Here is a 12,865-nt window from a genome sequence, read left to right on the forward strand (position 1 = left end):
CTGTACACCTTGTTATCTTCGACTGCTGGAGATTTGGAATCTGTTGTTAGCAACAACGAATATTTGATTGAGAGAGGTTGAGGGAAGGAATGAAGCATATTTTATTCCTGTCTCAGTTCAGTATCACAACGTAGAATCAGAAGTTATGTTGCAATTTAATAATTTGAGAATTTTAGTGTTACCAGCAACAGTCATGCTGCACTTCAAAAGATTTTAATCTATTTCAACCTAAGTAACAATATGGTGCAGCAACATGAACAGAGTTACAAGGAAGGGAGTTCGTGGTTGAATACATGGCAATGCAGTTCCTATTTTTAATCCCCTTGACTTTCAACAGAGTTTGTACAATTCGGAGGTGCAATCAAAGTACACTTGGATAATTGTTGAAATGTCACTTTCATCGTGTAAAGATTCTGTAACAATCCCTGGATGCTGTAAGGTGTTAATGATTAAAGAGGGTTATGCACTATCAGAAAGGTGGGCTTTGTTGCCCTAATTAGTGTCGAACCCGTTGTGTTCAGGTCTGTTGTGATGTATCAGTAGTGTCCCTGACTCTGAGCCGGGTGGTCTATGTTCATTTACAACCTGTTACAGAGGTATGTAATATTGTCTTTTATCAGGTTAATTCGGGTAACAAGAGAACATTGAGTTCTTCGGGTGTTGTTGGAATTCCACTCAGAGAGGCCTGTGAAATGTATTCAATCGCTACTTGACTTGTGCCTCTGAAATATTAGACAGAATTTTGGTGCTTAGCAGCTTTTATAAAAAATCAATACTTGTTCACGGGCTGCAGGGCGTCTCTAACTGGCGTTAATGGAGTAACTCCCCATAGAAATCCCGACTTTTGACTTGCTGTTCCATCAATAGCATTTATGGCTAATCCAGAATTAATCATTTCCCAAACACTTTTGATGAGGCAATGTCGAGGCTGTTTTCTTTTGTATCAAACTAGTGGTCAGTAGGGCGCACATCTGCTAAATCCAACACTCGCAGCAGATAGTGGTTGTTTTTCAGTAAGTTTTCAATTTATATCTCAGCTTGTCCTGTACCTCTGCTAAAAATCCTCTTCCAGCAGATATGTCATGCAAACTTAATCAGCATCTAACTCAACAGTTAGTAGTTCTCATGCCAGAAAACACGAAAACAATTTGCCGAAAAGGGTGTCACTGGACTCGAAAGCTTAACTTTGCTTTCTCTCTACAGGAGCTGCGAGACCTGCTCAGTTTCTTCAGCAATTTTTGTCTTTATTTCAAGTTTCTATCATTCACAGTTTGTTGCTTGATTTTTTTAAGTGTTCTGCTGTCAGGTGAAACAACTTAAGGTATTCGAAGGGAAAATGTACTTTAATGAATTAAGAAAATTAAATGATATTTAATATCAGAGAATCATTGAATGTGAGTGACTTGATCTAGAACAGTAATTTCAGAAAAACTGTGCTGGGACCACAACTTTTCACTTTGTACATTAATGATCTAGATGAAGGAACTGGGGAATTCTGGCTATGTTTGCAGACAATACAAAGACAGGTAGAGGGACAGGTAGTATTGAGGAAGTGGCGAGGCTGCAGAAGGACTTCGGCTGGTTAGGAAAGTGGGCAAAGAAGTGGCAGATGGAGTACAACGTGGGAAAATGTTAGGTCATGCACTTTGGGAAGAAGAACAAAAGCATGGTCCATTTTCTAAATGGGGAGAAAACTCAGAAGTCTGAAGTGCAAATAGACTTGAGAGTTCCAGTCCAGGATTCTCTCAAGGTAAACTTGCAAGTTGAGCCAGTAGTCAGGAAGGCAAATGCAATGTTGACATTTATTTTGAGAGGACTTGAATATAAAAGCAGGGATGTACTACTGAGGCTTTATAAGGCTCCGGTCAGGTCACATTTGGAGTGTTGCGTGCAGTTTTGGGTCCCATATCTCAGGAAGGATATACGGGCCCTGGGGCGGGTTCAGAGGAGGTTCACGAGAATAGTCCCAGGAATGGAAAGCTTAACATATGAGGAACGTTTGAGGACTCTGGGACGAGACTCATTGGGGTTTAGAAGGATGAGGGGGTGATCTAATTGAAACATTCAAAATACTGAATGGCCTGGACAAAGTGGATGTTGGGAAGATGCTTCCATTGGTGGGAGAGTCTAGGACCCGAGGGCACAGCCTTAGAGTAAAGGGAAGACCTTTTAGAACGGAGATAAAGAGAAACTTCTTCAGCCAGAGAGTGGTGAATCTATGGAATTCACTGCCACAGAAGGCTGTGGAGGCCAGGTCATTGAGTACATTTAAGACTGAGATAGATAAGTTCTTGATTATCAAGGGGATCAAGGGTTACAGGGAGAAAGCAGGAGAATGGGATTGAGGAACTTATCAGCCATAATTAAATGGCAGAGCCGACTCGATGGGCCGAATGGCCTAATTTCTGCTCCTATGTCTTATGTTCTTATAAACAGTAAATTCACCGTCACTGGATTTCAATCAATTACGCAGAAATGTAATATTTGCTAAAGTGCCTCAGCAATGACAGCATTGACTAACTTGTTTCAATCAGACATAGCACTTCAGTGACAAACAATAGACTGTAAAATGTTTAATAAAAAGTGTTCCCCACCAGTGATAGCATAACGAATGACACAATGGCAGGAAGATTAAGAACAGGAATAGGGCACCCAGCCCTTCGAGTTATTCCACTATTTGATTCGATCATAGTGGATCTATGACTTAACTCCATAGGCCAGCCTTTAGCAAAAATCTTTAGCACCTTTGATTAACAAAGGAAATCCGTCCCAGATTTAATGATTCGATTGCACATAACAAAGGGAGACACTATTTCTGAAAGACGTTACGTGTTTTATTCAAAGTGACACAATGAGGCTGTAATTAATTGCTAATTAAAATAAACTTTAACTCTATGACAATTTCCAATTCAAGCATCCCAATCAAGTTGGTCAGATCCCTTTAATTTAAAATTATATTTCTTTAGTCCAAAGAAGTATAATATATTACTGCAGTGCTCAAAATGAGGAAAACTTCATTCTCATTATGTGATGAAGAAATAGTTCTGTCAGTTCAGTGAAAACATAGACAAAGCACGCAGAAGGAAACCATTCAGCACGTCATCCCTGTATGGACACACAGCAAGTACCTCAAATATGTCTCAATTCTACCAGTGGTTATTTGGGTTTCTACACAGCATGAAAGTGTCAGAATTCTTACATCTCCTTGAGAAGCTAGTCGTCATCAGCCTACTTGAATTGCTAAGGTTCATGTGGTATTAGCACTTCCTCGGCACTGTTAGAAAGCAAATTCCACAGTTGTGATCCAGAAATAAGTAGAGGGGCAGTGAAATAATTACAAGTCAAGATAGAGTATAATTTGGAGGAAATCTTTTTAGGTGAAGTACTTAAATGCCTGTGAGCCCTTGTTCTCAACGGTCGTAGTTTTGAGATGTGCTGCCGAAGGACCATGTGAACTTACAAATTAGAAGCCGAAAAAATACATCATGGCTCCTCTAGAATGCTATTCCTTTCGTGAGATCATCATAAATCTTGCTGTTCGACTGACTTTCCAAATCCCAATAAAATTTAACCCAATTGTTCATTGTTCAACTCGAGAATGGTGAACCTCTGAATGTTATGCCACAGAGTGTGATTGAGGCTTAAACATTAAATGATTTTAAGAAGGAGATTATTTTAAGGGTTGAGGGAAACAATGGGTACGTGGGAAAATCGTGAACAGGGAACAGTATTGGATGATAATCCATGAAAACATGGAATGAAGTATGGTTCGTAAGACTGAGAATTATACCAAAATTTGACAGTGAAGAACGTGGTCCAAAAGTACAACGGATTCTTGATTTTCTGGCTCAATGGGCTGACGAGTCGCAGATTGTGTTTAACTTAGATGAACACGAGCCGTTGCATTTTAGTAAGACAAACAATGGTAGGACTTACACAATTAATGGTAGGGTACTGGGTACTGTTGTCGATATAAGAGACCTGGGTGTTCAGAAACATACAGTTTGAATGTGGTGTCTCAAACCGCTGGCGTGTTGAAGACGGCGTTTGGTGCGCGTGTCTTCATTGGTCGGAGACTACGGTTTGGGATTTCGTGTTGCAGCTGTACCAGATATTGGAATGAACTGCCAGAGAAAGTGGTAAAAATGTAAATATAATTAACAACGTTTAAAATATATGTGGACAGGTACATGAACTTGACAGACCAGGATAGAAATGGGTCAAATGCAGGCTAATTGAATTAGGTTAATTTGAACCCTGGTCGGTATGGACGAGTTGGACCAAATGGTCTGCTTCTGTACAGGATGACTTTATGATTCTATGACTTTATGGTGGAGCTAGTGATTGGGGTTAGAGTGATAATGCAGTAGAGTGTTCACTGGTAGGGTGTGACGTGTTGAGCGACTGCTGGGTAAACTAGTATACACATAGTCTGGCAGGGTGGCATCAAGGTAAATGACTAAGGTCACAAGGAAATGGTTTTGTCGAGTGGTGCTTTGTAGGTGAGGAGTAGTTTGAGCTGAAATGCAGGAGGTGTTCGGGTGCAAAGCTAGTTAGTTGAGAGGTTGGCAGGGTGCTGGGCTGGTTCGGTGATAGAAGTTCACTGTAGTAAAGTGGCAGGTGGACATGATCTGAAAATGAAATGGAGTTTGGCTAAGTGGTAGGCAATAAAGAATAGATTGCAAGAGAAGTAGGTTGCAACGTGTATAGGTTGAATTGGGTAAGATGAGAGGGAAGTGATCTGGGACTGATGTCTTGTCTGGGAAGTTAGGTCCTGCCAGGGGTTCTGCAAATTTTATTTTTGACTTGATTTGACAAGTAAGCGAGGGTCACTGGACCTGAAACGTTAACTCTGATTTCTCCCCACAGATGCTGCTTGCGGCTGGGTGTTTCTGGCAATTTCTGGTTTTTTGCTTCTAATTTCCAGCATCCGCATTTCTTTGGTTTTTATTTCGTGAAACTTCTCCGCTCTTCACTTGTAATCCAATGAAAGTGTCCATTGGCGAAATTTCCACACAGTTACTGGTGATGGAATCAAAGAATTCTTATTGCTAACTTATATGATAATGGCTAATATAGAGGGCGTGCTTCTGAAAAAGGAACCAATAGATCATGAACAACAAATGATAGAAAACAAAAATAAATTCAAGCTATGTAGATTTTAGCAGAAACAGTTTACTGCTGAGGATACATTTGAGTAACTGCTAAGGTCGAATTAACAGTGGCTAACTTGTTCAATCGTCTATTCTTCCCCCAGCGACACCATCTTTCCCCACACTTTATGGCTTAGTGTCATCCTGTCAACCACACAGCACTGATGGTTCTGTGATCTTTGGTTGTTTGGCAATGGACTATTCCCCTGACGTCACCAAGGTGACGTGGAAGAAAGAAGGGAAGCAAATCACGACTGGATTGAATACTTACCCATCAGTGAGAAACAAGAAGGGAACTTACACCCTGAGCAGCCAGTTAACCGTGACTGAGTCAGAAGTGGAATGCAGCAAAATCTACTGTGAAGTTCAACACCAAGGGTCAGAGAAGAGCGTTGAAATGCCATGTAAGTGTTGTGGGAACTGAGACAAACAGAACATCTGTGATTAACATGATGAATAGAGCCTTATTTATAACACTTTTCACAGCGCCATAGAGGTATACAGCACAGTACAAAGACCTTCGGCCTATCAAGTCCACGCCTATCAGTAACAAACACTTAACTATGCCAGTCAAATATGCTAGCACTTGATCCATTGTCTTGTATGACTTGCCATTGCAAGTGTTCATCTCAGTGCTTATTACTTGTTATGAGAGATTTAGTTTCTATATGACTTAAAAGCATTGAGCTCCAGATTCACACCATCGTCTGTTTAATTTTGTTTTCCCCTGACATTTACTCTAAACCTTCTGCCCTTACCTATGCCCTATGCCCATTTGACATTGATCCCTCTATCAAAGGCAAAAGTTTCTTCTTGTTTATCCTATCTCTGCCCATCATAATTTCAGGCATCTCAATCACGTTCTCCCTCAGGCTCCTCTGGTCCAAGGAAAACCCCTGCCTGACTGAGCTCATTTCATAACTAAAACCGTCCAGCCCAGGCAAAATCCTGGGAAATCTCATCTATGCCTCTTCAGTATAATCACATTCCTCTGATAATGTGCATTCCTGATCTGCACACAATTCTCAATATGGCCTAATCAGCGTTTTATTAATTTCTAGTATCATCTCCTCGTTCTTAAATTCAATGCCTCGGATAATAAAGACCAATATCCCACATACATTTTTAACTGAGTCGGTGGGCATGCGCAAAAAAGATTTTCAGTGCTTTCCAGGGTTCCCCCATTCAAACCGTAGTACCTTGCATTTTCTTCTGCCCAAGTGCGTATACCTTATACGTATCAGTAATGATTTCCATTTGCCAGCTCTCACCACTTCTCAACTGTTCTACATCCATCTGTGATCTAAAGCTATCATGCTCACGACTGAACAACTCGACAATTTTCGTTTCACCTCTGAACTTACTCGTCAGCCTTCGTACATTCAAGTCTAAATCATTTGTGTATAAGAGAAAAAGCAAGGGAATCAACACTGATTCCTGCACCCTAGCACTAGACATAGACTTCCAGTCGCACAAACACTCCACGACCATTATGCTCTGCTGCATGCCACTCAGCCAATTCTGGATACAGTTCAACAAACTAACTTGGATTCTATTCGTCATATCTTTGCTATCATCTGCATACCTGGTTAACTCTTCGAAAAATACCATCAAATTGTTTAGATATAACCCCCCCCCCCCCCCCCCCCGAACCACATTAAAACCACGCAGGAATTGTTGATTAACGTTCCGAATGAAGACAAATTCTGCTTCTCAATTGTTTCAATAGTTAGCCTACCACTTCGCAGGCCTGTAGTTTCAATGTTTATCTCTTCCCCTTCCTGCATAACAGTACCACATTGGCTGACCTACAGTCATTTGGCACATCCCCTGTAGCCAGACAGGGATTCTAAACTGTTGCCAGCGGCCCAACTATTTCATCCTTCGCTTTGCTCACCAGCTTGGCATACATTTCGCTCGCCCTGAAAATTTAACTACTTTTCTTCGAACAAGAAAACACAGCAAATTTCGTCATCTATCCTAATTTCTTATTGTCAATCACAGTATTTCCCCATGATTTCTATACCCACATCGTCCCTCGTGTGAGTGAACACCAACACAACGTATGCAAATCGAACACAACCTACGTCCTCTGACGCCATGCCAGGAATAACACTGTAGAACTTAATGACAGTTACTAATTTGTGAGTTATCCTTTTCTTATGATTGAACTTGTAACAAATTTTTATAGTTTCCTTTATTTTGACTTCCAGTACTCTTTCCTTTCTCCTCTCCTATTTCCTCTGTTTCAATAACCCCCTTGCACGTTCTGTCCTTTTGGAGAGCTTGTATTGCTCTGAGTCATCAGTATATAACATAAGCCTGCCATTTTTTTTTTCTTTATCGAGCTACTTTATGTCCTTTGAATGTCCAGAGCTCACTGCATTTTTGGTCCCACGCTGTGCCTTAATCACAACATGTTGTCCCTTTGCTATTCCTATTCCTTTCTTGAAAATGTTCTACTGCTGTAACTCTGGGTAACCAATAAATGTCGTCTTCCAGTGCAGTCTGGTCAAATCGCACGTGACCTTATTAAAATTGGCCTTCCCCATTTCAGAACGTTGGTTTAGGCCCATTCCTATCCCTTTCCAGAACAACCTGGAAACTAACAGTTTTACGATCGCTGTCTGCAAAATGCTCCATCATTGATATTTTAACCACTTGTTCATGCTCATGACCTAAAGTTAATTTCAGGTTCACCCTTCTCTTGCAAGTTCTGTATGAAAAAGGGCTGTATTAAATACATTTTCTATTTAAAAGCTCTCTTGGGAGCATTTTCAGAATTCTGCTCCCTCTAAACTTTTGACATGATGAATGGCCGAGCTGATGTTGAAGAAGTTAAAATCCCCTTTAATCATTCCCCTATTAATTTACACTTCTCTGAAATTTGCTTGTGTATCTGCACTTATCGATCTCATGGACTTGGGGTGGAATCCATAGAACTGTCCCAGTCATATGTTTGCTTTATTTTGGTTTTTAATTACTATTCATTTGCCTTCATTTGGGGATGTATCTATGATTTAATTCCTCTTCACAACTGAAAATACCATGATCAGCATTGTGACAGACGCGTGATCCAATTTTACATCTTTCCCTGTCTCGCCTGAGGGCCGTATGTCCTGGAATTATAAACTACCAATCCTGCCCCTCCCTCAACATATCTCCGTGATATCAATGGCACCATTTCCTCATTTCTACCGTCAACTCATTTACTTGTTAGTCAAACTTCTTTCCTTAAAACGAATAGCATCTAACATTGCTATCTCCATTTTGATTAAACTGATCTATAATTTATATGCCTTCACAACTCCTTTGCTGTATTTTCTAATTTTGGCCCTTCACATCATCCTGCAGATCTTTCTGTGTAGATCATAGCTTCTGTCGCAATCTGCACATTATGACCATTGTAATGTCAAAGATCGTAACTATAAACTACAATTAACCTTGATTTATAAGAACTAATTACATTTGATATCAAATTCGTCAGATAATTTGTACGATGTGTTTCCTTAAGGTTTAGAAATTGTCCATCCAACTCTTCTCCTAACTGTGAGTTCCAGCGAAGAAATCGAGAGCAGCAAAGTTGCAACCGTCGTCTGTTCAATCATGGATTTCCATCCTAAGCAAATTTCCGTGACTTGGTTGAAGAATGGACGACCCGTAGGTTCTGGTTTCTTCACCTCTCCCGTGTGTGAAGCGAGCGGGAACTTCTCGTCGACTAGTCAGCTGAGAGTCCCTTATAGTGAATGGTTCAACAGCGCAGTCTATACGTGCCAAGTCACTCATGAAGAGGCCATTCAAAGTCGAAACATCACCGGACCGCAGGGTAAGAGACACAAACCAAGAGAACTAAAAATCATTCTGAACTTGATGTAAACCAAATACACGAATTTATCAGGCTTTGTAAACAGCACGGAACAAGTTCTAATTAACCATCATGCCGTGTGTGTCTCATTTCAGTGTGAATATTATGTCAGCATTGCTCATAATTCAGATTAGAGAAAAGAAAAACATCGTTCCCTCAATGTTGAAGACACGTAGACAATTAGGTGGATTCGTTTGTTGGCTGATTGTTTGTTGGAGAGAAGTCGGAGTGCAGAATCCATTACTGGTAACGGCCTCAAATGATAATTCGTTCAAGCAGTGATCTCATTGAAACTTAGAAAATACTAGGAGATTGAGATAGAGTGGAAGTGGAGAAGATGTTTTCACCAGTAGATGAGACAATGGCACAGCCCAGGTTCAAAGGGACGACCATTTAGAACTTAGATGAAGAGGAATATCTTTAGCCAGACAGTGATGAATCTGAGGATCTCATTGCCACAGAGAGCTGCGAAGGCCAAGTTATTGCGTGTATTTAAGACACAGACAGATTGGCTAGTGCTTAGTGCGGGCAGAAGGCAGGAGAATGAGCTTGAGGAACATGTCAGCCTTGATTGAATGGCGAAGCAGAATTAATTTGCCAAAGAGCGTGATTGTGAAATCTAATGTCTTGTGGTCTGGAGGCGACATTGTTAAATATGAAGTGACCATATTTTTGAAAATAAAGCAAAATGCGTTCACTACTTCATTCCAAGATCAGAAATTATCTGCTGGTCTTGGGCATTGAATGACGTAGACTTTAAATGGTGCGGGGCTCTTTAACTTCAAACATGACAAATGGCCACAGACCAAATGGGTATCATATTTGATTAACAGGTATAAACGTGATTTAATCGAGCCTCTTTTAGACGTTCTCTGTAATTACTGGATGTAGCAGGAAAACGAAGTCTTGTGGGAATGCCACAATAGGGCTGAATGAACCAGGAATTAGAGCCAGGCTGTTTAACCCTGGTTTCAGAATGGAGATGTTCACTCAGTGAGTAACAAAAGCCTGAATTTCACGAGCACAAATTTCTGTTGATTTTGTACTAAATTTAAAACACTCATGCGTGATTTTTTTTTTGTTTTGTTTTCGTTCTGTGAAGAAATTAAAGTAGCAGATCAGTCAATAAAATGAAAGTAGAGACCAGTTATTAACTAACTGAATGGAGGGAAAGTCTTGAGGTGATGAGTGTCCTATTCGGTTTCCGATGCTGCACTCAGTGTCTTATTTTCAGATCTACTCCAAATTCGGCACATTGGGAATGATATCTCATGACATATTTTCGAGAACGATCTCACACCAATAATGCAAATTCCTTTCGATCAGGTTAAATCATATTGAATAGAATTTCCGTGGCCATTCAATGTTCCTGTACAACATTAAAATCTCTGTAAAAACATGATGAATAAGAGAATAATTACGTTTGATTACACTTTGCCCGAAATTCAGGATTTGATTTGGCACTCAGCATAACCAGCAACATTTGCATGGATGGTTCATGAATGTAGAAATGAAGTCATGATATTGACTGCAGATTAGTATTGTCACAAATATCATTAGATGATCTTAAGTGACAGAAGAACTCAGAAAAGACGGTTTCTCTATGGGTTACGTAAAGGTACCTTTGATGATTTATTTTTGTTTCACAGGTTTCAGTTGTGGCGAAGCCAGTGTTCTTTAGGAATAATTACACTGATCATGTTATAGGTAATCATGAATGTTTTCATGAATCGAAATATATGAATAGTAGTAAATATTTCTTCAGCAAAGGTTGGAAGTTGCCAACTCGAAGATGATTTCTTTACCTTGTAGGAAATAGTCTGAAGACGTGTTTTGATCCGAAAGATTCATTTTTCATTGATTCTGATTTCTTTTCATTGCAGTTGCGGAGTGCCGTGATCACACAATTAAAATACTACCACCGCCATTAGAACAGGTCTTACTGGAAGCGACAGTGACGTTAACCTGCGTTGTGTCCAATCTTCCTTTTGGAGTCAACGTCACCTGGACACAAGGAAAGAAACCTTTGAAATCAGAGATTGCTGACCAAGCAGGAGACGATCCCGACAGCGTGATCAGCAAATTATACATTTCTACTGAAGCCTGGCTGAGTGGGGATAATTTCTACTGCGTGGTGAACCATCAGTATCTACCAACTCCTTTGAGAGGTTCCATCCACAAGGAGAAAGGTGAGGGATGAGACTAAAGCACAAAGTATCCTGTGTGTAATTTAGAGCCAATTATATCAATAGCATGCGTTGATTGTAATGAACTGACACCGTTGGCTGCGTTAATGGTGCATTTTACGACTGGAAAACGAAGTTTCTATTAAATACGAAGACAGATTAAAAGATATTCTATTGTGATTATAATTAAATCAACAAGGTGGGAAGAAGCCTGGAGGTTTGTGATGAAAACATCAGTAATGAAAAAGGGTCAGATTATTCTACTTCTGGGCTGAAGACATGGAGGCGACTTTCAAACCAAACTCGTTAGTTTTTAATGAATAGAATGGATACTGTTCTGTTTCTTGAGAAATTGAAAGTGAATCAATCCCAAATTAAAAATGGAATGCTTTAATATTTAGTGAAATACCAATATTGATTCTGCATTTTAAAAATTCATTTATATTTGTTTCAAATATTCTGCAGTGATAAATCCACTGGAGCCGTCAGTGTCTGTCCTCCTGCCACCGACAGAAGAAATCTCCGCTCAGAGGTTTGTCTCCCTCACCTGTTTAGTCAGAGGATTCTCCCCCAGAGAGATCTTCGTCAAATGGACAACCAATGACAAGCTGGTGAATCCCATTAACTACAAGAACACCGAAGTGATGGCAGAGTATGACAACGCCTCCTTCTTCATGTACAGCCTGTTATCCATTGCTGCGGAGGAGTGGGCCAGCGGTGCTTCTTACTCCTGTGTGGTGGGACATGAAGCGGTTCCATTGAAGATCATCAATAGAACAGTTGATAAATCGAGCGGTAAACCGAGTTTTGTGAATATTTCACTTGCACTGATGGACACCATTAACTCATGCCAATGAAAATCTCAAGGCTCCCTTTAAGAATTCAATAAAAGTAATAAAGTGTTTCTTTCCTCAAATTGTGATTTAAATACACAATATTTTAATTAATTTTGTTTCCCAGTTTTACTAATATTTCATCCTTTGAGCTACAATCGCTTATTAGCAGGTCTCGGACACATGTCTTGTGCAGTTAATGCTCCCTGCTCAGGCACACAATAGGTCGGTCAGAGACAGAGTAAAGCACACACATTGCAGGATTCTGCAAAACACATCATCCATCTTAAATCCTACTGAGACTAAATCTAACAATTTCTGTTTTACGACAAATGAACATGCATTTTGATCTTGCTGTTTCTGAGCCCCAGTTGCCTATTCCTTTAAAGTTCATGTCAGCATAGCACGAATTGGGGACATAAACTTAAGAGACTCCGAAAATTATTTTTGATTGCGAATTACCAACAGGAAAGAGAAGCTATGGGTAACATTCGCAAAGAGTGGAAAGTAACTTGAATTTAACCTTTGTGTCTGGGAAACTGGAAGGGATCTCGCACCAGGGTATTTGTTGACAGAATGTATCTTCACTTCTAGACTATGAGAAACGGAAGAAAAAATGTTATTGTAGAGCACAGAGACAGTAGAGGGAACAATTAATGGGCTGCATTCTTACTGCCCGTGCATAGTTTTTACGACAGAGGCCGTTTGTAATGTGAGCTCGTTGCAGACATTAACAGTTGTCCTCTTGCTTAATGTCTAGCTTTCTCTCCGAAAATTTAAAATTTCCATGCAAAATTATAACTTTGAAGCATTTCGGATGCGTTTGTC

The 12,865-nt window shown here is 40.1% G+C and overlaps 1 gene segment (V, D, J or C); it reads left to right on the forward strand.

The window, feature by feature from the left end:
* LOC109911821 overlaps positions 1-12,120 on the forward strand; it is an 18,083-nt gene extending 5,963 nt beyond the window's left edge. The window contains 4 exon segments of the C gene segment in view: positions 5,258-5,557; positions 8,668-8,979; positions 10,902-11,207; positions 11,670-12,120. Coding sequence covers positions 5,258-5,557; positions 8,668-8,979; positions 10,902-11,207; positions 11,670-12,061 — 1,310 coding nt within the window.
* Positions 12,121-12,865: the final 745 nt, after the last annotated feature.

The sequence above is a fragment of the Rhincodon typus genome, chromosome 42 (genome assembly GCF_021869965.1).
Source record: "Rhincodon typus isolate 14 chromosome 42, sRhiTyp1.1, whole genome shotgun sequence".
Lineage (NCBI taxonomy): Eukaryota > Metazoa > Chordata > Chondrichthyes > Orectolobiformes > Rhincodontidae > Rhincodon > Rhincodon typus.